Source organism: Trachemys scripta, chromosome 8 (assembly GCF_013100865.1).
Source record: "Trachemys scripta elegans isolate TJP31775 chromosome 8, CAS_Tse_1.0, whole genome shotgun sequence".
NCBI classification, from domain to species: Eukaryota; Metazoa; Chordata; order Testudines; family Emydidae; genus Trachemys; species Trachemys scripta.
In genome coordinates this window covers 37467775-37492679 of record NC_048305.1, presented here as the reverse complement: position 1 = coordinate 37492679, position 24905 = coordinate 37467775, and the positions used below count along the sequence as shown (strand labels likewise).

The following is a 24905-nucleotide window of genomic DNA, read 5'->3' as shown; positions in this document are numbered from 1 at the left end:
CCCGCCGTCTTGGGCCTTCACTTGCACTTCAAACTCCCGGAATTGCTCGTAGTCGAAGGAGCGCTGCGCATAGATCGCTCCGGTCTGGGAGTTAATGGAGATGTAGGAGGAGAGAGGCAGCTCCTCGAGGTTGCTGCTCAGGGTGGAGTACGTGAGTCGGGCGTTCTGGTCCAGATCCCGGTCTGAGGCTTTTACACTGCAAATAGAGGCCCCCGAGGGATTGTTCTCTGGCACATAGGCGGTGTAGGAAAGTTTCTCAAAGACAGGGGCGTTGTCATTGATATCCGAGATCTGCAACAGGATGGTTTTCTGGGTGGTGAGAGGGGGAGAGCCTTTGTCTGTGGCTGTGATTGTGATAGAATAATCAGAGATTATCTCTCTGTCCAGAATATTTTCGGTTACAAGTTTATAAGAATTACTAGAAGAAAATGTTAGTGTTACAGGTAAATTACCTTCCACACTACAGGTAACCTCTCCGTTTTTTCCGGAATCTCGGTCACGGACATTAAGGAGAGCTAGGACAGTCCCGGGAGCAGAGTCTTCGGGAACCGGATTGGAGATTATTGTGAAGTCAATCACAGGGAGGTTATCGTTCTCGTCAAGGATCTGTATTTGCACCTTAGAATGAGCTGTCAGACCGCCCCCATCCTTTGCTTCCACGTTCGCTTGATAAAATTTCACCTCTTCGAAATCCAAAGGACCCGTCACTGTAATCCCACCCGTTCGAGGATCCAGACTGAATAGTTTGCGAGCATTGTCAGGGACATTGCTGAAAGAGTACATGATTTCTGCATTTAAACCCTCGTCGGTATCAGTAGCTCTCACCTGAAGCACTAAGGAGCCCTTTGGTAGGTTTTCCCTCAGGCTGATTTTGTAGATCTCTTCAGTGAACACTGGGGGATTGTCATTGGCGTCAGTGACATTAACTTTAACCTGAGCTGTACCGGTTCTGACTGGATCTCCGCCATCCACAGCCGTCAGGACTAAGTGATGGTATCTCTGCTTTTCCCGGTCCAAAGGTTTCTCCAGTAGCAGTTCTGCCTGTTTACTGCCATCCGGGCTTTCTTTCACCGCCAGGGTAAAATACTGATTGAGGCTGAGCTGGTAATTTTGTAGTGAATTGGTGCCGACATCTGGATCTCTTCCCGTTCCTAGAGGAAATCGCGCACCCGGCAGTGTGGATTCAATAATTTCTAAATCATTGTATTCAGTATTGAACCGCGGTGCGTTGTCATTAATATCCTGGATCTCAACATTCATGTGAAAAATATTAAAAGGATTTTGCACAACCAACTGAAAACTGAGGACACAAAGAGATGCTTCCCCGCATATTCCCTCTCGATCTATCCTTTCATTTACAATCAGATTTCCATTTTCTGTGTTAGTAGCGAAGTATTGCTTTTCTAAACCAGAGACAACACTAAGCTTTCGCTGAGGAAGTTCTCTCACATTCAGTCCCAAATCCTTGACGAGGTGCCCCACAAGGGAACCTTTGGCCATTTCTTCAGGAATCGAATAACGAATCTGCTCCGAGACCGCCCGGCCGAACAAAGACAATAAGAAGGGAAAGAACACTACTTGCCGTGTGACTGCCCAGTCCGGCTCTCTTTCTCTGGTTTCCTCTCCCATCTTTACTGAATGTCCAGTTTGTTTTATTCTGGACAGTTCCGGTATGTTAATTTATCGTTCGGCTCAAAGAATCCGCAGAAATGACAAACATATAAAATCACAGTTGCCACCCAATTGTCTGCAATAATCCTGAAGAATGACGTATTTTATCAGCGACCGGGCAGGAATGTCTTGCTGCTGTTTCTGTTATTTTCGTAGCACTGCAGGAGGCTCCAATGGATCAGCAGCCGCCTCTTCGCGTCGGCCAACGGCGACACGCTGAGTCTTTGCCGAGTAACTGCAGCGTGCAGAATTAATAAACTGAAACTCATTCTCTTTTGTGTACACTTATTTTAAAAAATAGAAAATAAAATAAAATATGCATTTTCAATACCAAAACCTAAACAACATTCTATCATTATTTAGTATTCAAAATCATATCTCTGACTAAACATGACGTGGATGTAGGAGCGATGGATATGTAAAGATATGTCTTCTTCTAAACAAAATCTAATTCTATGCGAAATTCATTATTAAATGTTTTAAAAACTAATACTAAAAATATAAAAAATGTAGTATCAAATTCTATGATTCTTTGAGTCTATTTAAATCTCTCTCTTTAAATTCACTGAAATTTCACCAGAGATGGTGTTGCCCTTAGGAGTTAGAGGTTTTCTATACAAAGTAGAGAATTTTAAATAGGTATGAAAAAGATCATCAAAGGTACAAGAACTTCCAAAACATTTCACTATTAGATTTTTTCGCAACGTTGCTAAGAGCGTATTTTCTTCTTGTTGTTGTTGTTGTGTTTGATTGTTTCTCACTGATATAGAACACACCCAGGGCCGGCTTTAGCAAGTGCGGTGCCCGATTCATGGGGCTTGTACTCACCAGGCGGCCTCCGAGGCTTCGGCAGCACTTCGGATTGCCGCGCTCTGGCCGGGGTAGTGGGCCGCGGGTATCACGTATCATGAATTTTAAATCCATGATACTTTGACAAATTCAGCATGAAAAATGTTAAGTAACCATTATGAAGATCATTATAACTATTAGCAAAACTTGGGGGACCCGGCACTGGGCCAGCAGAGCCCTTAGGGAGCAGTGAGGGCAGGGGGCAGGGCCTGGGAGCCCAGGCCAGAGTGGATCAGTCCAGGCCACTGTGGAGAGCCGAAGACCCTTCACTTGCCATGGGCAGAGCACCCCAGCAGGCAGGGACATATGCCAGTGGCTGCTCTCTGGCCCCCTAGCCTCCCATCCAGGCTTACTTCTCTGTTGCTGCTGGAGCTTGGAGCCTGGCCAGCAGCCAAGAGGACTTGGGATGACATGTTCCAGGAGATGCTGCAAGCCTGTGCTGCATCAGAAAACATGACCAGGGCCTGGAGGATGACCCTTGCAGACAGCATGGAGAAAGAAAGAGTGGAGAGGAAAAAGGCCCGGGATTCCAAACAGGAAAAGGAGAGGGGGATGCACGTGGACACAATGGGGTTTCTCAGGCAGCAAACAGAGATGCTGTGGACACTGGTAGACCTGCAGCTCCAAGAATCCCATGTTTGCCTACCTCTGCAGCCCATAGACAACTCAATGTTGGGCCCTTTCTACATCCCTCTTCAACATTCCACATGAAGTCAGGGGCTGCTGCACTACCTCTACCACTCCACCTCGGGAGACATTAAAGAAAATCATAGCTGCAAATACACTGACCTTTGAAAGACATGGAAGGAAAAGGAAAAGGAAGTGACTGCTCTTTTCCCTTTATAAGTTGAGTTCCCTTAATTTATTGAGTTTTATAATGTTTTAAATGATTTTTAATTTGCCTGGTTCATGTCACAGAATAAAATTCTAATTTTTGGAACATAATTTGTCTTTATTAGTTAACAACATATGCAGGCTGGTGATGAGCATGTCTGACACCCCAAAATTTCCTGTTAATTCATTTTGTCAATAACCATAGCATGTTTACCAGACAATATTAATAGGTTCGTTGATAATGTTATATTCCTATGCATACAACACTCACTTCAGAATTCATAGTGGGCTGCAAAAGGGCAAGCCCGGGTAAAGCACACTACAGCAATACACACTATTGTGACTCACTATTTAAATGGTCTTTCAAAGCCTCCCTGAGCTACATAGCTCCACACTGAGCTGTTCTTATAGCCCTTATATCTGGCTGTTCAGCAGACAGCTGCTCCACCTCCACCATCCACTGCAGTGAAAACTCTCCCCCCCCCCTTTTCTTCATAGATATTATGGTAGGACACAGCAGGAAGCCATAACCATTGAAATATTTTTTCCAGTGAGGTCCACTATCATAAGTAGACAACACCAGCGACCCTTCAAATGACCATAGGCATATTTAACTGTCATTCTCATCTGCTGAGCCTGTAGTTCAGGGATCAGCAACCTTTGGCACCCTGGTGGGTCAGGCCTGTTTGTTTACCTGCCGCGTCCACAGGTTCGGCCAATCGCAGCTCCCTCAGCCCGTACCACTTTGTGCAGCCCCCATTGGCCTGGAGCAGCAAACTGCAGCCAGTGGGAGCTGCGATTGGCTGAACCTGCAGATGCAGCAGGTAAACAAACTGGCCCGGCCCGCCTGGCGGGCCGCAGGCCAAAGGTTGCCAATCCCTTCTGTAGTTGAAATGCTCCTTGGTGCTGTCAAGGTGACTGGTGTATGGCTTCATGAGCCATTGGAGCAAGGGGTAGGTAGGTAGGTAACTTCTGGTGTGTTATTAATAACATCAGTAATTTGTAACAAAATTCTGCACTGACTGAACTAGCCTCCACTGGCTTGTGCTTGGACTTTTATTTAATAGAATTCGGTATTGTCCTTTAGTTTTAATCTCTCATGTTATAGAATTAATAATTCATATTTGGGAAGCTTTCTGACATATTTTAATAAGTGAGTATATTACCTCTGAATGCAAATTCTCATCAGGGTCTGTGGCATTTACTGAAACTACTACTGTACCTTCTGGCAGGTTTCCCACCACTCTCATTTTTCATAGAATCATAGAACTGGAAGCGACCTTGAGAGGTCATCTAGTCCAGTCCCCTGCACTCATGGCAGGACTAATTATCTAGACTATTGTTGACAGGGGTTAGTCTAACCTGTTCTTAAAAATCTCCAATGATGGAGATTCCACAACCTCCCTAAGCAATTTATTCCAGTGCTTAACCACCCTGACAGTTAGGAAGTTTTTCCTAATGTCCAACTGTAACAGGGCGTGACTCACCACCACAGTGCCTCCAGCTGGCTGTCCTGGGAATTAGCTCTCATTTCACTGGAGTGCCCTTGTCTAGTGTCTCGCCCGTCATCACTCCTGTCTCCACATCCAGGACCCACATCGCTCCTCGGACCATATCGTCCTCTTCTGGACACAGGCCTCTGGCTGTGCCCCACTCAGTTCTTTCCCCCCTTCCGGGGGACCAACAGTCCTTAGTCCAACCACTTGCCACAGTGGCAAACTGCAGTCCCGATTCTAGCCGCTTGTCTCAGTGGCAAACTGAAGTCCATTCACTGGCCACTCCCCTCAGTGGCAAGTGGGGGTAAGGGTGGACAGGACATGGCCCCGCCTGCTACTCTGTCCCGACGCAGCCATGTACTGCCCCTCCTCCAAATCTTATATCTCCTTCTCTGGGCCACTTCCCTGCAGCCCTAGCACCTTCTCCGCTCTTGTATCAGGGCCTCAGTCTGGCAGCCGTCAGCCTGGAGCTTTCTCCTACTCTGCTGACCCTGCCCAGCACTGCTCTGTCCATGGTGCTCTAGCCTTCTAAGCAGCCAGTCCTCCTCTCTCCCACTTCAGGGAGTGACTGCCTCCTCCCCTGCTCAGCAGCCCCTTCTTATATGGGCCAGCCTGGCCATGATTGGCTGTTCCAATAAAACTTCTCCTGATTGGTTGGCACTATAAGACTTTTCCTCATTGGCTGCCTCCTGCATAGCCTCCCCAGGATGGTTTTAACCCTTATCTACCAGTGAGGGGCAGCCGCCCCATCACACCAGCCTAAACCTCCCTTGCTGCAATTTAAGCCCATTGCTTCTTGTCCTATCCTCAGAGGTTAAGAAAAACATTTTTTCTTCCTCCTCCTTCTAACAACCTTTTACATAAGATTGTACAATCAGAAGATTGTATGTTCAACTCCTGCCTGGCTTGGGTCTTCTTTTATGGGGGAGATTTAGGTTGGATATTAGGAAAAACTTTTTCACTAGGAGGGTGGTGAAGCACTGGAATGGATTACCTAGGGAGGTGGTGGAATCTCCGTCTGTCTAGGTTCCCTCCCCACTCTGAACTCTAGGGTACAGATGTGGGGATTCACTTGAAAGACCCCCTAAGCTTATTTCTACCAGCTTAGGTTAAAAACTTCCCCAAGGCACACATTCTTCCTTGTCTTTGGATGGTATCACTGCCACCACTAAGTGAGTTAGACAAAGATTCAGGAAAAGTTCCTGTTTCCCCAAAATATCCCCCCAAGCCCTTTCAACCCCTTTCCTGGGGAGGCTTGAGAATAATATACCAACCAAATAGGTAAACAAGGTGAGCACAGACCAGACCCTTGGGTTTTTAGGACACTAAAAAACAATCAGGTTCTTAAAAGCAGAACTTTATTATAAAGAAAAAAAGTAAAAGAAGCACCTCTGTAAAATCAGGATGGAAGGTAATTCTACAGGGTAATAAGATTTAAAACAGAGGATTCCCCTCTAGGCAAAACTTCAAAGTTACAAAAAACAGGAATAAATCTCCCTCTTAGCATAGGGAAAATTCACAAGCTAAAACAAAAGATAAGCTAACGCATTTCCTTATGATTACTTACAATTTTTGTAATCTTGGATGCTTATTTCAGGCAGGGTTTTAGGAGATGTTTTTTCCTGCCCTGGTCCCTCTCGGTCCCGGAGATAACAACAACGAGAGCACAAACAAAACCTCCCCCCACAGATTTGAAAGTATCGTCTTCCCTTATTGGTCCTTTTGGTCAGGTGCCAACCAGGTTATTTGAGCTTCTTAACCCCTTACAGGTAAACGAGGAATTTTATGCTACCCTTAGCTGTATGTTTATGACACCTTCCTTAGAGGTTTTTAAGGTCAGGCTTGACAAAGCCCTGGCTGGGATGATTTAGTTGGGGATTGGTCCTGCTTTGAGCAGGGGGTTGGACTAGATGACCTCCTGAGGTCCCTTCCAACCCTGATATTCTATGATTCTATGACTCATACTTGAAAAATGGTATCATGTACCCTCTCAGTCTTCTCTTTTCCAACTAAACAAACCCAATTTTTTCAATCTTCCCTCATAGGTCATATTTCCTAGACCTTTAATGATTTTTGTTGCTCTTATCTGGACTCTCTCCAATTTGTCCACATCCTTCCTGAAATGTGGCTCCCAGAACTGGACACAATACTCCAGTTGAGGCCTAATCAAAGTGGAGTAGAGCAGAAGAATTACTTTTCATGTCTTGCTTACAACACTCCTGCTAATACATCCCAGAATTATGTTTGCTTTTTTTGCAACAGCACTACACTGTTAACTCATATTTAGCTTCTGGTCCACTATGACCCCCAGATCCCTTTCTGCAGTACTCCTTCCTAGGCAGTCATTTCCCATTTTGTATGTGTGCAACTGATTGTTCCTTCCTAAATGGAGTACTTTGCATTTGTCCTTATTGAATTTCATCCTATTTACTTCAGACCATTTCTCCAGTTTGTCCAGATCATTTTGAATTTTAATCCTATCCTCCAAAGCACTTGCAACCTGTCCCAACTTGGTATCGTCCACGAACTTTATGAGTGTACTCTCTATGCCATTATCTAAATCACTGATGAAGATATTGAAAAGAACCAGACCCAGAACCGATCCCTGGGGGCCCCACTCATTATGGCCTTCCAGCATGACTGTGAACCACTGATAACTACTCTCTAAGAATGGTTTTCCAACCAGTTTTGCACCCATCTTATAGTAGCTCCATCTAGGTTTCATTTCCCTAGTTTGTTTATGAGACGGTCATGCGAGACAGTATCAAAAGCTTTACTAAAGTCAAGATATACCAGTCTCCAGCTTCCCCCATCCACAAGGCTTGTTACCCTGTCAAAGAAAGCTATCAGGTTGGTTTGACATGATTTGTTTTTGACAAATCTATGCTGATTGTTACTTATCACCTTATTATCCTCTAGATGTTTGCAAATTGGTTGCTTAATTATTTACTCCATTATCTTTCCAGCTACAGAAGTTAAGCTGACTGGCCTGTAATTTCTTGGGTTGTCCTTATTTCTCTTTTTATAGATGGGCACTATATTTGCCCTTTTCCAGTCTTCTGGAATCTCTCCCATCTTCCATGACTTCTCAGAGATAATCGCTAATGGCTCAGATATCTCCTCAGTCAGCTCCTTGAGTATTTTAGAATGCATTTCATCAGGCCCTGTTGACTTGAAGACATCTAATTTGTCCAAGTAATTTTTAACTTGTTCTTTCCCTATTTTTGCCTCTTCTGATCCTACCTCATTTTCACTGGTATTCACCATGTTAGACGTCCAATCACCACCAACCTTCTTGGTGAAAACCAAAACAAAGAAGTCATTAAGCATCTCTGCCATTTTATATTCAAGTTGACTAAAAGTTGGCTCCTTGTCATTTGGCACGGATCTATCTGCATAGATTCTGTGACCGGATCCCCACAGTCAGTGGCTGTGAGGGCTAAATAATGAACAATCTGGTCCTTCTGGTTCAGAGCTTTCTCCAACACTAGTTCTGCATACGGAGCCTCAGACAGTCTGCACATCCAGAATTAAGCGTTTATTGTCACTGAGATCAAAGCTCTGGAGAAAACTTAATTCCCGCATAAGGATCCTGCGCGTCATCTAGAGGAAACCGCGCTCCAGATGATGAAATCTCACTTATTTTTAACATCGTTTTTTTTTAATTTGGGGAACCTGGGAGCGTTATCATTTATATCCAGAATTTCCTCTTCCACTCTGTAAAACTGCATCGGATTCTCAGTAAAAATTAACATATTCATCAGACATTTAACGGCTGCAGCTCATAAGATGGAAGTGAACAACTTTTCGTGTTTATATTTCATAAGGAAATATAACTATAAATCTAAATTTGCAACTCTCTGTATAGTGCCCAAAAGGGAAAACTACATTAAAGTATAGTACCCGGAACATATAAATATACAGTCTATAGTGAATAATTAATTCCCGAGTTTGCAGATCTTTTCCAATGGAAAGTATCACTTGGAGTCATTAGGAATTTTGTTAAAGACTTCAGGATTTGGCCTTATTTATTTATATTTATCCAAAATAACTTGTCTAAACTCTAGGCATTTACACACATTTTTTAAAAGCTCATACAAGAGAGTTCTTGTGGTTCAATAACCAAAAATAGACCCTTCCAGCTCACCACACTAACATTCTCGCTCTTCATCGCATTCAAGTGTCCATCCGACCTACCCTCCTAGAGGAAGCCTCATAACATAGACAGGTCATGCAACTTCTGGTAAATCCAGGCTCTGCCAAACTAAGAAGAAGAATAAGGTTCAGAATCCAGAACCCTTCAAAATGCCCTCAAATTTGTCCCTCTTGTTTTAATTTGTTATATAAACTATCCTGTTACACTTTAGCTGAAGTGACTCCACTTATCCCAACTGTCACAGCAGCACGCCGGGGGACATAACCACACTCAAAGTAACTCATAGCTTTTATAGGCCAAAACCAAGACTTTAAACTTCATCTAGAAACCACCTCTATTCCAATGCAGAGTAATGAGCACAATTTCAATCTGTTCCGTACCAGAAGTGTCAGGAAATATATGTATATCTGCATTCTGCACTCATTGAAGTGTCCCTGTGGTCCTCAAGGATAGCCCCATCATGGACACAGTGCATTGAAATAATGAAATGTGGAGTTGATAAAAGTATATCTAACTCTGGTGAGATATTCAAATGAAAAAAAAAAACAAACCCTCCAAACGTCTTGCCACGTGCAAACAAGCAACCCCCCTCCTCCCCGTCCATTGTTGATACTTGTACGTACAGCAATACTGAGCACTCAACATGATCCCAAGTGTGAATTTGACATATATAACGGGAACACTCCCCCAGTCAAGGCAGTTGATATAACCCCCCACATTTCTTCCTGTTCTTAAAAATCAACACCAGAGTCTTCCTTATCAGTGAGAGTGGACAATTATTTCTACTCGTGATTTGTCACGATTCTTATGTTCATTAAGGTATTTCTTCAATCAAAATGTTTAGTTCAGCCCTGGATTTTATTTTCAATCCTTCTGCAGTCACTTTCAATTTTAAATCTCTTTTCTAGATGGCTACAATCTCATAATTAATGTCTTTATTATTTATTATTAATTATTGTTGTTGTTGCTCCGGGATAAGTGTGTCTATAAGATGATTTTACCATCATAGCTATGCTGGTATAATTATAACGTTATAATTAACAATAGTACACCACACATAATATTATACAAGAATATATATAACCTTATATATACTATATTACAATTATATCTGCATAGCTATGCAAGTAATTTTCCGATTGTAGAGCAAGCCTTTACACAGTCATATCAAATGAATCTTAAAATATATGAAGAGCGAAACCGGTTTCATTTTTCACTAATTTTCCTTCGTGTGTGCCACCACCACTCCAGATGACTCCGCGCGTGTCTCTGAAAGTACCTAAATGCCTAATCATACAACGCTTCCAAATCTGGACATGAACGTTTAGATGAGAAACTTCACTAACCGCCTTTGATTTATGTCCATCCGCACGAGCTTCTCACTATGCAATCAGCCCCTGGGTCAGCACGCTTCTTATAAAAAAATCCTTTTCTACAGAGAATATTTCCAGGGTGAAGAACTGTAGTTAGAACCCGTCGCTAACTTTTAACTGTCTAATATCTTCCTGTTACTAGGACCACTTTACAGTTTATTTTAACTTTGTGCTTTTATCGCTAAATCCGCCCATGGTTGTAAAAATGTTTTTCAAAAGAACACACAAAATATCAAAGCAAAACTTGAGCTCAGACTTTCCATTCTCAATCTAGACATTAAAAAGTAATATATATAGGCGTTATTCTCTATATAGCATCTCAACTCATATAAATCCCCATCCTCCATAATGGGATTAAATGCTCATCTATCTGAGGAATTATCTCCGATTCTTATTCAAGACTCTTATGCAGTGATATCATAAGCAAGAATAAGAGTTATTTAAACTGAGAAATACTCTAAGGCAGCCTGGAGTGGGCCATAAATTGCCAGCGCAAGAGATCTCTTTTATACTCAAGTCATTCAGAGCAATTGTTTTGTGTTTTGTGCTACGTAAATTGCCAAGGAAATCTGCCGATTCTGTTCCAGAACTTCTGATCCACACTGGTAAACAGCGACTCTCATATTTTCAATCATAAGCCGCAGTATACTGGCTTATATTTAGTTTTTAACAAAATGTGTTCTGCCTTCGTAATATAAAATCCATATCAAGTTCTAGATTCATCCTTAAAATACTTCACTTCTTCAGACAAGGGATGAGGACTTTCATATTTTCCGAGAGAAGGAGCTGAGGAAGCTTTCAGATTGGACAAAAGTTTTCTGAAAAAAATGGAAAATATCACAGCGAACGCAAGAAACCCAAGGAGCACCCGAGACACAGTGGTCACTCAGTGCACCGAGAAAAATAGAAGCTTCCTCGTATTTTTAATAACTGAGATGATTATTACCAGATATAAAAGAGACGGAAAATGAATTTTAATGAAAATCAACAATAAACTTGAAACGGTTGATTCCTTCCGGAACGTTGTTGGATAACGTTATTATTTTTGCATTGTCGTATTCCTCTCTAATTAATTTACAACATGTTCTGAAACAAAATTATAAATGGGTTTAATCTGTGAGTGACACTTCACTTTAACTATAAGATTTATCACACTGGTCTTTTGTCACATTCAGAGTTTTAATGTCGCATTTTTTGTTTCACTAATGTAGAAAAATGAACGTGGAGCCTTCCGATGCCTCTACTCCCAAAGTACACACCGGACAAGTGAAAAAATTCAAGATGAAAACTCTTGAGTATGAAAAAAATTTAAGTTTTGAATATAAAATTATGAATATAAGAAAAGGCCAGAGTAGGCCTTAGCATACCAAAATCTAATGGAGAGATAAAGCTATCTTATAAATAAATAAAGCACACAAAGAGCTGGCAAATGTGGAACAGGCTTTTCTTTCTTTCTTTCTTTCTTTCTTTCTTTCTTTCTTTCTTTCTTTCTTTCTTTCTTTCTTTCTTTCTTTTTCTCCAGATGTAGACAATTGCTAAAAATGATCTGGGAAAAAATTGCCAATACTTTTTCAAAGGGATGCAGGAAAAGCATTTGCTCACAGCACTCATACTGTTTTGGCTGAACAATTTCAATAACATATGCTATTTAAGACTTTTAAAATATCTAATTGTGTTGGGTCGTTTAAAAAATCAGCAGGCATTCTAAAATTCTGAGGAATTACTATCTGAACAAAAACAAAGCAAACAGAAACACAAACGTACAGCCATGAGGACAAGGAACATAGATTCTAACTAAAGGATCCATGCATATTCTTCCGTAGTTAGACATTTTCATAAATTCATAGACTATAATTCATACTCTGACCTCCAGAATTTCAACCATTAATCCCTGGACAACACTCAACAATTTGTGGTTGAACTAGAGAAAATATTTTAGAAAAATATCCTATTTCTATTTAAAGATGCCAAATGATGGATAATCTATCACTTTCTTTGGTAAACCATTCTAATAATAAATTACACTCACTATTTAAAATGTGCACCTTATTTCCAGTTTGAATGCGTCTAACTTCAACTTCCAGGCACTGGATCTTGTTAAGAATTTGTCTGCTAGCTAAAAGAACCATCTAGTATTATATATCTTCTCCCTATGTAGGTACTTAAAGACCTTGACCAAGTTGCTTACTAACCTTATCTTCCATGACATAAATAGACCCAGCTCCTTAAGTCTCTCATGTTTTCTAGTTCAGGAAACTCTTGTAGGTCTTTCCTGAAGCACTCCAGAGTTTCTTCAACATCTATTTTAATTTGTTTACACAAAACTAGACTCGCCATTCCATGACTGATATCACCAGTGCCATATACAGAGCTAATATGGAATCATAGAATATCAGGGTTGGAAGGGACCTCAGGAGGTCATCTAGTCCAACCCCCTGCTTAAAGCAGGACCAATCCCCAACTAAATCATCCCAGCCAGGGCTTTGTCAAGCCTAACCTTAAAAACCTCTAAGGAAGGCGATTCCACCACTTCCCTGGGTAACCCATTCCAGGGCTTCACCACCCTCCTAATGAATTTTTTCCCTTAATATCCAACCTAAACCTCCCCCACTGCAACTTGAGACCCTTACTCCTTGTTCTGTCATCTGGTACCACTGAGAACAGTCTAGATCCATCCAGGTAGTTGAATGCAGCTATCAAATCCCCCAGCATTCTTCTCTTCTGCAGACTAAACAATCCCAGTTCCCTCAGCCTCGCCTCTCCAGGCCCCTAATCATTTTTGTTGCCTTCCGCTGGACTCTTTCCAATTTTTCCACATCCTTCTTGTAGTGTGGGGCCCAAAACTGGACACAGTACTCGAGATGAGGCCTCACCAATGCCAAATAGAGGGGAATGATCATGTCCCCTGATCTGCTGGCAATGCCCCTACTTATACAGCCCAAATGTCATTAGCCTTCTTAGCAACAAGGGCACACTGTTGATTCATATTCATCTTCTTGTCTACCCCTAGGTAGAGAAGTATTATCCTTTGTACAAGGCACTGGAAAGACCTCATATAAAATACCATGTACAATTCTGATCACCCAGGTTCAAGAAAGCTGAATTTAAACTGGAACAAGTATAGAGAAGAGCAACTAGGATGTTTATGGGAAAGGGGGAGGGACTTATGAGAGGACTCTGGAAGCTCCTGCCTAGTTTAGTCTAGCAAAATAAGTCTGAGAGGGGATATGATTGCTCTCTATAAAAACATGGTGTCATAACTATAAAGGGAAGGGTAATACCTGTCCTGTGTACAGTACTATAAAACCCCTCCTGGCCAGAGACTCCAAAATCCTTTTCCCTGTAAAGGGTTAAGAAGCTCAGGTAACCTGGCTGGCATCTGACCTAAAGGACCAATAAGGGGACAAGATACTTTCAAATCTTGGGCGGGAAGGCTGTTGTTTGTGTTCTTTGTTTGAGAGTGTGTTCGTTCTCGGGACTGAGAGGGACCAGACATCAATCCAGGTTCTCCACATCTTTCTAAACAAGTCTCTCCTATTTCAAACTTGTAAGTAAATAGCCAGGCAAGGCGTGTTAGTTTTCCTTTGTTTTTCTCAACTTGTAAATGTACCTTTTACTAGAGTGTTTATCTTTGTTTGCTGTACTTTGAACCTGAGACTAGACGGGAGTCCTCTGAGCTCTTTAAGTTTGATTACCCTGTAAGGTTAATTTCCATACTGATTTTACAGAGATGATTTTTACCTTTTTCTTTAATTAAAAGCCTTCTTTTTAAGAACCTGATTGATTTTTCCTTGTTTTAAGATCCAAGGGGTTTGGATCTTGATTCACCAGGAGTTGGTGGGAGGAAGGAGGGGGGATGGTTAATTTCTCCCTGTTGTAGATCCCAGGGGGGTTGGAACTGATTCACCAGGAGTTGGTGGGAGGAAGGAGGGGAATGGTTAATTTCCCCTTGTTTTAAGATCCAAGGGGTTTGGATTTGTTTTCACCAGGGATTTGGTGAAGGTTTTTCAAGGTTTCCCAGGAAGGGAATCCCTTGAAATGGTGGCAGCCGAACCAGAGCTAAGCTGGTAGTTAAGCTTAGAAGTTTTCATGCAGGCCCCTACATTTGTACCCTAAAGTTCAAAGTGGGGATCCAGCCCTGACACATGGCTTCTGGGGAAATGACAGGAAGGTTAGAGAGCTTTAGAGTGGGTGACAGGGAATGGATCACTTGATGATTACCTGTTCTGCTCGTTCCCTCAGGGCACCTGGCATTGGCCACTGTCGGAAGACAGGACACTAGGCTAGATGGAACATTGGTCTGACCCAGTATGGCCGTTCTTATGCTCTTATGAAGCTAAAGCACCGTTGGCACAGGAACAAATGGATAAAAACTGGCCATGAACAAATTCAGGCTGGAAACTGGAAGAAGGTTTCCAACCACGAGAGGGGAGAGGTTCTAGAAGAGTCTCCTTATAGGAGTTTTGGGGGCAAATAATTTAATTAGTTTTAAGAGACAGAGCTGGACAAATTAATGAGTGCAATTGTCTGATGGGTTTGCTTGTGATGGAGGGGGGCGAGTTAGATGTCAGGGCTTAACAGCCCTGGGGCTCATTTCCAGTTTATGGCTTATGTTCCTAAAGCTCATGCTTCAGTCTTTCAGCCAGTCACTAGCAGGGAGACAGAAAGAGATTCCCCACCTAGGTATTCTGGAAGGTTTTTTTTAACCTCCTTCCTTTGATGAAGTGAGGGATAGCCATGGCTGGAGATGGTACATTGGGTGGGGAGGGCCAGGACTCTGAGTAGGAACCAAGCATTCCCTCTCTCAGGTGCTTGGCTGGCTGGTTCTTGCTCATATGTTCAGTGTCTAACTGCACACATACAAAATGGGAAATAAGTGCCTAGGAAAGAGTACTGCAGAAGAGTACTGGGGGTCATAGTGGATAGGAAGCTAAATATGAGTCAACAGTGAAACACTGTTGCAAAAAAAGCAAACATCATTCTGGAATGTATTAGCAGGAGTGCTGTAAGGAAAACACAAGAAGTAATTCTTCCAATCTGTGTGCTGATTAGACCTCAACTGGAGTATTGTGTCCAGTTCTGGGTGCCACATTTCAGGAAAGATGTGGACAAATTGAAGAACATCCAGAGAAGAGCAACAAACATCATTAAAGGTCTAGGAAACATGACTTATGAGGGAAGATTGAAAAAATTGGGTTTGTTTAGTCTGGAGAAGAGAAGACTGGGAAGGGACATGACACCAGTTTCCAAGTACATAAAAGGCTGTTGCAAGGAGGAGGGAGAAAATTCTTTCTCCTTAACATCTGAGGATAGGACAAGAAGCAATGGGCTTAAATTGCAGCAAGGGCAGTTTAGATTGAACATTAGGATAAACTTCCTAACTGTCAGTGTGGTTAAGCACTGAAATAAATTGCCTAGGGAGGTTATGGAATCTCCATCATTGGAGATTTTTAAGAGTAGGTTAGACAAACACCTGTCAGGGATACTCTAGATAATATTTAATCTTGCCATGAGTGCAGGGGACTGGTCTAGATGACCTTTCAAAGTCCCTTCCAGTCCTACAATTCTATGATTCTCTGATGTCATATGTGGCCTCAGGAAGAAATTATCCCCCAGATCAGATAGGCAATGACCTTGGAGGTTTTTTGCCTTACTTTGCAAGTGTGTGGGTGCTGGTCACTTGCTAGGATTATCTGGGTATTTCTCACTTAATCATTTCCCTGCCATTGCAGGGAGCCTGAGTACAGTGCATCTCAGTCCCTCCTGTACTCTGCCTGTGGTACATAATAGACTAGTTTCCTGTGTGCTGTAATACTTTGGTTTCACTTTGTTTGTTGGGTTTAGTGTGCTGGTGCTGGAGGGTGTTGGAGGCCTGTGATATACAGGAGATCAGACTAGATGATCTAGTGGTTCCTTCTGTCATTCAAACTGGTGGCTCTGTGACTCCATTACTCCTACTTCATATCGCCCTTTAATACACCAAAGAATCAGGTTGAAAGAATAAAGCCGTAGCACTGCACTGGGAGTTCATACTCAGTGAATTATCTACTACAGCCCCTATATCCTTTCCCAGGTACAGCCTCCCATCCTGAATGTATGGCTCCTAAATGCATTGGAGAGATTCACCGGTGAGTGAAGCTCCTGGGATGGGTTTGCTCTACGTGTGGGTGGAGAACAGAATTGACTTGTATTGTGGATGGGGACAAATGGTGAGGGCCACATTGTGACTGGGAGCCTGGCATGGCAACAGCCCTGAAGACAAGGCGTCCGAGTCAGTGGTGCCGGAACAGCGGGGACCAGGGGGTCATCATGGCTCTCCCACTTTTGGGGGGAGGGATAGCTCAGTGGTTTGAGCATTGGCCTGCTAAACCCAGGGTTGTGAGTTCAATCCTTGAGGGGGCCACTTGGGAATCTGGGGCAAAATCAGTACTTGGTCCTGCTAGTGAAGGCAGGGGGCTGGACTCAATGACCTTTCAAGGTCCCTTCCAGTTCTAGGAGATGGGATATCTCCATTATTATTATTATTACCTTGTATTTGACTATATTAAAATGTATGTTTTGACTGCTCCCAGACTACAGACCTCTCTGCATCGTTGACTGGATCTCTGTTATTAACTACCCCATCGATATTTATGGCATCTGCAAATGTTAATGATTATAGTTTCTTCCAGATCATAGATAATAATACTGAATAAAGTTGGGCTTTGACTCCAACTTTGCTGAGCCTCGTTAGAAACATCATCATTTGATTATCTTGACATAGCAAAAAGATTTTCATGTCTGAAATAGTTTTACTCAAGTTAATATGTAACTTATTTATTTTATAGTATTAGATTTCAATATGAATATCAAGTGGTATTAAGTTAAATGCCTGGCATTAATGTAAATATACTAGGTCAACACAGTTACTTTTATCAACTAAATTAGTAATCTCATAAAAGATTTTTATTCTAGGCTAGCCAGACATCAAATAGGGAATAATGCCATCATATTTATAAGGCAGTCTGCTTTCAAAATGTGACTTGCTAAAATGACATTAGATGTGGGGTACGTATTATATCTAGGCTATTTGGGGAATAAGCGTTTACGATTGCAAACCTCTAGCAATGGTCAATGTATATTAGATTTATAATATACTAGAATAACATTTTCGTTACAGATTGTAATGGTAATAAGGGCCATTTATTTTATTGAGGGCTCTCAGTGTAAACTATTCATGTACATTTCATTTTTGAAAAGAAGATATCTTCTGCACCGATCACTGACGATTTTTCATGATCAAAGTAAAGACTTAGAGAGCTCCTTAAACTCTTCATAGGTCTTCCTTCCGATTAGAAACTGCTTATCAGGAACAGGTTTAGGATTTAAGCTCTAGATGAAGAACCTATGAGGAAAGAAATCCCTAGATGCTGTTTAATTGTCGTTGGCAAGGATTTTAAAAATGGGTGCCCACAGTTTGTCTCTTACATCCAAATTTAGGTATCTTCACAAGTAACCTGATTCTAAACAATAAATGGGCACGAGCTTAGGCATTTCCTACAGATATAGAATCCCAATTTAAGGCACCAATTTCTTAAATTTTTGATATGGACTAATTAAGTGATAAGGCTACTGTGATTGGCCGTTTAACAACACAGCTAGGATATAATAATATAGAAATCAAAAAATGTGTATGTGAGGTATTTGTGGAGAAATTAAGAACGGAAATTCTGAACTCCTTAACAGAAAATATGTCACATGGAAGAAATGGCCACTAATTGTTTTATCATTTTTTCTCTGAGAGTCAATCAATCCAACCCTCCTCCATTTTTAAATATTAAGCCACATTTTTCTGTAAACAGAATTTGATTTGACATCTTTGTTTTCATAAACTTATTTTTAACATGTGCACTCAATAAAACGCTCTTTCTTCCTTTTAAAATATCATTACAAATACGATTAGACAAAAAGACTACAAGAAATAATGGTAATATATCAATTGAAGTGTTTTACTCAGAGATCAAAGAAATATCGAATTCAGCCGAGTACACTCACCTCCAAGAAGATGTCGAGAGCATTTCTGGTACTTGTTTCTTCATCAAACGATTCAGTCTCCTTGTTAACAGTAGGATTAATACCCGTAAGAGTGTTTGAAGCACTTCCCTCTTGAAAGAAGAATCCACAGTTCTTAGATAGGACAGCCTCCTGAGCAGAAGTGTGAAGAAAAGCTCTGACTCCATCGATCCCCACAAACTGCGAGACGGGAACTCCACTGAAAGTCACACTCGAGGAGTCAAACAGCTGCGAGTTTCTCCACCGGCGGAGCCTCAAGGCCAGTAACACTATGATAAAGGTCAAGAACAAGCAGGAAACGGAAGCCACGGCGATCACCAAATACAAGGTGAGGCTGGACTGGGGGTCTGTAGGAGCTGAGAGGCTGCTTAAATCGGAGAGGATTTCGGGGATGCTGTCAGCCACCACCACCGTGACAGTGGCCGTGGCAGAGAGAGGGGGCTGCCCGTTGTCCTTCACTAAAACCACCAGACTTTGCTTGAGCGCATCTTTGTCGAGAAAGTAGCGCGCTGTCCTGATCTCGCCGCTGTGGAGTCCCACAGAGAAGAGCCCCGGCTCTGTAGCCTTCAGCAGCTGGTAGGAGAGCCAGGCGTTCTGTCCGGAGTCTGCATCCACCGCCACCACCTTAGTGACCAGGTAACCCGGCTCGGAGGAGCGAGGGGCCAACTCCACTCCCGTGGAGCCATCGGTGGGAAAGGAGGGGTGTAAGATGTGCGGGCTGTTGTCATTCTGATCCAGGATAAAGAGAGTGACGGAGACATTACTGCTGAGAGGTGGGGAACCCCCATCCTGAGCCTGCACTTGGAATCGAATCTCCCGGAACTGTTCGTAATCGAAGGAGCGTAGAGCGTAGAGAGCCCCAGTCTCGGAGTTAATGGAGATGTAGGAGGACAAAGGAACTTCGCTTCTGTCTCCTTCAATAATGGAGTAAGTGACTCTGGCGTTCTCCTTCCAGTCCACATCATTTGCCTTCATATGAAATACAGAAAAACCTGGGGTGCTATTTTCTGGGATATAAGCCGTGTAATATTTTTGATCGAAGACAGGCCGGTTGTCATTTTTATCCAAAACTTCTATAAAGACAGTTTTGTTTGAGCTGAGAGGAGGAATCCCTCGGTCTGTGGCTATAACAGTGATATTGTATTCGGAGACTTGCTCCCTGTCCAAAGCTCTATCAGTCACCACAGTGTAAAAATTATCAAATGACCTCTCTAGTTTGAATGGGAGGCTTTCTGGAATTATAGTACACGTGACCTCACCATTCTCCCCAGAATCTCGATCATGCACATTAAGAATAGCAATTACTGCACCTAAGAGGGAATCTTCGGCAATGGGGCTGAAAGAAGATGTGACGGTGATCCCAGGGATATGATTATTAATGTCAGCAATCTCTATCAGAACTTTGCAGTGGGCTGATAGCCCGCCTTCGTCCCTCGCTTGTATGTCGAGTTCATAAAATGCTAACTCTTCAAAATCAAGCTTTGCTGTTACTTGGATGTCCCCAGTTTCAGAATCCAATTTAAATTTTTTGTCAAACCTTTCTGAGATTTTGAGAAACGAATATTTGATCTGTGCGTTTATGCCTTCATCCCTGTCCGAGGCTGTTACCCTGAGCACCACACTCCCCACAGGAATGTCTTCCTTTACACTCACTTTATACACCGATTGCGTAAATTCTGGGGCATTGTCGTTTCCATCCAACACTATAATACGGATTATTGATGATCCTGATTTTACAGGATCCCCACCGTCAGTGGCGGTGAGGATCAAATTATGAACTGCTTGATGTTCTCGATCCAAAGATGTCTCCAATATTAATTCCGGGTATTTTACACCGTCATCTCCGGTTTCTACATTCAGGATAAAATAGCTGTCTTGGCTACATTTGTAATTTTGTAGAGAATTCAGTCCTACATCAGGGTCATGAGCTTTTTCTAATGGGAAACGTGTACCTCTTACAGTATTCTCACTGATTTCTAACACGCTTTCATTTTCTGGGAAACTGGGTGAGTTATCATTTATATCCTTTATTTCCACTTCCCCTCTGTAAAGCTTCACTGGATTTTCCGCAAGAACCTCAACATTTAACACACATTTTTCAATATGACCACAGATCTGCTCTCTGTCCATCCTTTCGTTGACAAATAAATGGCCGTTTTTCAAATTCAAACCAAAATATTGTGTCCTACCTCTGGCAACAAGGCTGACTCCGCGGTCTGAGAGCTCCTTTAGATCCAGTCCCAGGTCCTTTACGATGTTCCCTACGAAGGCTCCTATCTCCATTTCCTCGGGAATCGAATAGCGAATCTGTCCCGAAACTGTCTCCCAAACGGTGACTGACAAGATACAGCAACACAAGACCCGCCTTTTGCAATCCTGTCTGCTCTGTGTGTCCGCCATTTCAAAGAGGATGAAGGGCTGCCTTCCAGTTCTCTTACCGATGTCTGCAGTGATTAGGAATCAGGAATTTGTATGCTGTTGTCTCGGACCAAATCTTCATTACGGCATCCTATGTAAAGGCTAGATTCAATAACAAGGTCCTCTGTTTCTATTCAGACCTTGAATCCTGCGGCTTCTCTGTCTTTGTTTGCTGTTAAATGGGTTTGCTCGATCTCGTATTAGACTGTCTGTGCATCGTTAGCGAACAGCGACACTCAGAGTCTATATCAATGACTGCAGAATACTCCACTGTGAACGGTTTGTTTTGTTTTTTAATACTGACATTTCAATTGTTCAGTCATTTTAAAGCGCTAGATATGTAATTAAACGTATTATTATATTATGCTATATGAACTGTTATGTATATATATATTTTATATATATTTTATATATATATATTTTATTAAGAAGTGACATATATGTCAGCAAAAAGCATTATGTATATCATATTTCATTATACACGTTCCCCTCTCACACTGAGATTTGATGTCTTTCTAAAAGATATATCCTGATTCAGTCATAATCAGACTGCAGAGTGTTCCATTATATTGTAGAGAATTATTTATATATTTATATTATTTTATTATAATATATTTTAATATAATATATTATATTAAATTATTTATATATATATTATTTATATATATATAAATAATTCTCTACAATATAATGGAACACTCTGCAGTCTGATTATGACTGAATCAGGATATATCTTTTAGAAAGACATCAAATCTCAGTGTGAGAGGGGAACGTGTATAATGAAATATGATATACATAATGCTTTTTGCTGACATATATGTCACTTCTTAATAAAATTACCATCTACATGATATCTATTAAAATGTGAAGTATAAATCCCTTAAATTGAATTTTGTGTTAAAAACCCTTCCAACAATAGAATGCCTACAGAAGTTCACATATTAATAGCCAGAAATAAGAAAAGAGGATTTCTTCCATAAATTACATAGACTAATGTGGACATATTTTAGCATGAGATTGTTGGGATACTACACATCAAAAAAACAACAACAGACACAATATTAAAATATACATAATATACATATATAATATATATAATAAGTAGATTTCAGAGCACTTTACAGATGGGTTTAGTATAATTATTCCCACTTTACAGAAGAGGATATTGAGGCACACAGAGATGAAGTTATTTGCCCAAGGTCACCCAGCTGGCCCGGGGCAAAGCTGAGAGTAAACCCCAGTACAAGTCCAGTGCTCTATTTACTAGGCCATACCAATGACAATTTAATTAATCTCCTAGAACTCTTGAGCTAAAATAAATTGCATCGGTGAATGAATTTGTCTCTGTAATGTCATTTCACATATGAGCCCATATTTTGAGGGAATACAGATTTTTCAATACAGTGGAAACACTCTTGTGTTTTAGAATGGAAAAGATGCTTCGTTATAATTACATACATTTGTAAAAGCATTACTTCCATTACCGTCTTTTGAATATAGATCTTACAAATGCACTTCAGCATTATATTGGGCATTATTATTCTTTAAATACTGTCATTTATCATACTTCACAATGTTTGACAGTAACATTTTGAAGTAGTAGAAGTATTTCACTTCTTAAAATGTGCCTACAGATTAATAAATTAATTTGAATAAATTAGATAATGGGAGAGGTGTCACCAAGAAATTAAAGAAAGGTCAAAGGAAGAGTTTGTTAATCAATAAATACACTTTTTAATTAACCTCAATTGCTTAAAACTAGATTGCATGATGTACAGAAATAAACCCAAACTCATCTGAAAGTAGAAAGAAAACATTGGCTAATCACAAAACATTTAAAATTACTAATGTTACAAGATGTAAATGTATGTGCATAGGTCTAAAATTTTCATATTTAATTTCCATATAATACGTAAACATAAATAACAAAATACACTCTAAATCGTCATTAGCACAAAATATACACAAGCGAGGGACTAATCCGATTAATTAAATGTTCTTCGTTAGATTTCTTCAAACTTTTCTCAGACTTGTTTGAATCCGTTTGATCATTTTCTTGGAGTTTTTTTAGGGAATCGTTTGAGCTACTTGCTTCGGCCAAACCAAACCGAGCCATTTTAAATTCGCCACTCATCAGGATCGTAATTAGTGTGAAGAAAAGCTCTGACTCCCTCTATACCATGTACTGGGACACGGGAACTCCACTAAAAGTTACACTGGAGGAGTCAAATAGACGAGAGTTCCTCCACCTGCAGAGTCTGAGGACCAGTAGCACTATTATAAAGAAAAAGCAGGAAACAGACGCCATCACATCTCCAAATAGGAGGTGACATTGGACTAGGTGTCTACAGGAGCTGAAAAGCTGCTTAAATCGGGGAGGATTTTGAGGATGTTATCAGTGAGGGCAAACAACTTAAATTAGTTTTAAGAGCTAAGCAAATTTATAAGTGCAGCTGTATGATGGTATTGCTTGTGATGGTAGTGGACAGGGCTCAACATCCGAGGGACTCACTTTCTGTTTATGTCTTATGTTCCTAAAAGCTCATGATTCAGGGTTTCAGACCACCAACTGCAGGGGTCAGGGAGGGATCTTCCCCCCCCCCCACACACACACACAAAGGCCTGCGCTCTCTCTCTCTCTCCTTCCTCTAAAGCATCAGAGATGGTCACAGCTGGAGATGGGACATTAGAGGAGGAGGGCCAGGGCTCTGAGATGTCACCAAGCATTTACTCTCTCTTAGGTCCTTGGTTAGCTGGTTCTTGCTGAAATATGTACTCGGGGTTTAACTGATCTCTCACAGGTCAGAGTGGCAGTGACCTTGGTGGTTGGTTTCTTTTGTTTTTTGTTTTCCTTCCTCTGCAGCATGTGGGTTCAGGTCTCCTGCCAGAATCATTTCTCCACCACTGCAGGGCCTCAGGCACTGGTGCACCTCAGTCCCTCCTAGTCTCTGCCTGTGGCACATAATAGTCTTGTCTCCAGTGAGCTTCAGTTTACTTTCAGTTGGATTTAGAGTGTGGGTATGGAGTGGTGTGGGTGGCGGTGAGGTAGACAAATTAGAGGATTGGGCCCAAAGAAATCTGATGAGGTTCAACAAGGACAAGTGCAGAGTCTTGCACTTGGGAAGGAAGAATCCCATGCACTGCTACAGGCTGGGGACCAACTGGCTAAGCAGCAGTTCTGCAGAAAAGGACCAGGGGATTACAGTGGATGAGAAGCTGGATATGAGTCAGCCTTGTGCCCTTGTTGCCAAGAAGGCCAATGGCATATTGGGCTGTATCAGTAGGAGCATTGCCAGCAGATCGAGGGAAGTGATTATTCCATTCTATTCAGCACTGGTGAGGCCACACCTGGAGTATTGCGTCCAGTTTTGGTCTCTCCTCCCCGCCCCACCCCCCCACTACAGAAGGGATGTGGACAAATTGGAGAGAGTCCAGCGAAGGACAACTAAAAGAATGAGGGGGCTGGCGCACATGACTTAGGAGGAGAGGCTGAGGGAACTGGGGTTATTTAGTCTGCAGAAGAGAAGAATGAGGGGGGATTTGATAGCAGCCTTCAACTACCTGAAGGGAGGTTCCAAAGAGGATGGAGCTTGGCTGTTCTCAGTGGTACCAGATGACAGAACAAGGAGTAATGGTCTCAAGTTGCAGTGGGGGAGGTTTAGGTAGGAGGGTAGTGAAGCACTGGAATGGGTTACCTATGGAGGTGGTGGAATATCCTTCCTTAGAGGTTTTTAAGGCCTGGCTTGACAAAGCACTGGCTGGATGATTTAGTTGGTGTTGGTCCTGCTTTGAGCAGGGGATGGGACTAGATGACCTCCTGAGGTCTCTTCCAACCCTAATCTTCTATGATTCTATGATTTTATGTATGGGAGTTCAGACTAGGTGATCTGATGGTCCCGTCTAGCCTTAAACTCTATGAATCTATGACTGCCACCGTGACAGTGGCCGTGGCAGAAAGAGCGGGCTGCCCCTTGTCCTTCACTAAAACCACCGTAGACTTTGCTTAAGCGCGCCGTCCTGATCTCGCGGCTGTGGAGTCCCACAGAGAAGAGCCCC

At 41.9% G+C, this 24905-nt stretch overlaps 1 protein-coding gene across 6 annotated transcripts in view; it reads right to left on the bottom strand.

Moving 5' to 3' along the window:
- The window catches only part of LOC117881609 (protocadherin gamma-A4-like), a 388535-nt gene that overhangs the window by 315744 nt on the left and 47886 nt on the right, over positions 1–24905 (bottom strand). Inside the window, exon 1 of one of the 6 annotated variants that reach the window (XM_034779070.1) lies at positions 18414–21036. The exons of 4 other annotated variants lie outside the window; for them this stretch is intronic. In XM_034779070.1, the coding sequence (XP_034634961.1) occupies positions 18414–20831 (2418 nt within the window). In that variant the 5' untranslated portion in view covers positions 20832–21036. Of the gene's footprint in view, positions 1–15; positions 1807–18413; positions 21037–24905 lie in introns of those variants that run through there. One more of the 6 variants, XM_034779065.1, reaches the window with a different exon arrangement.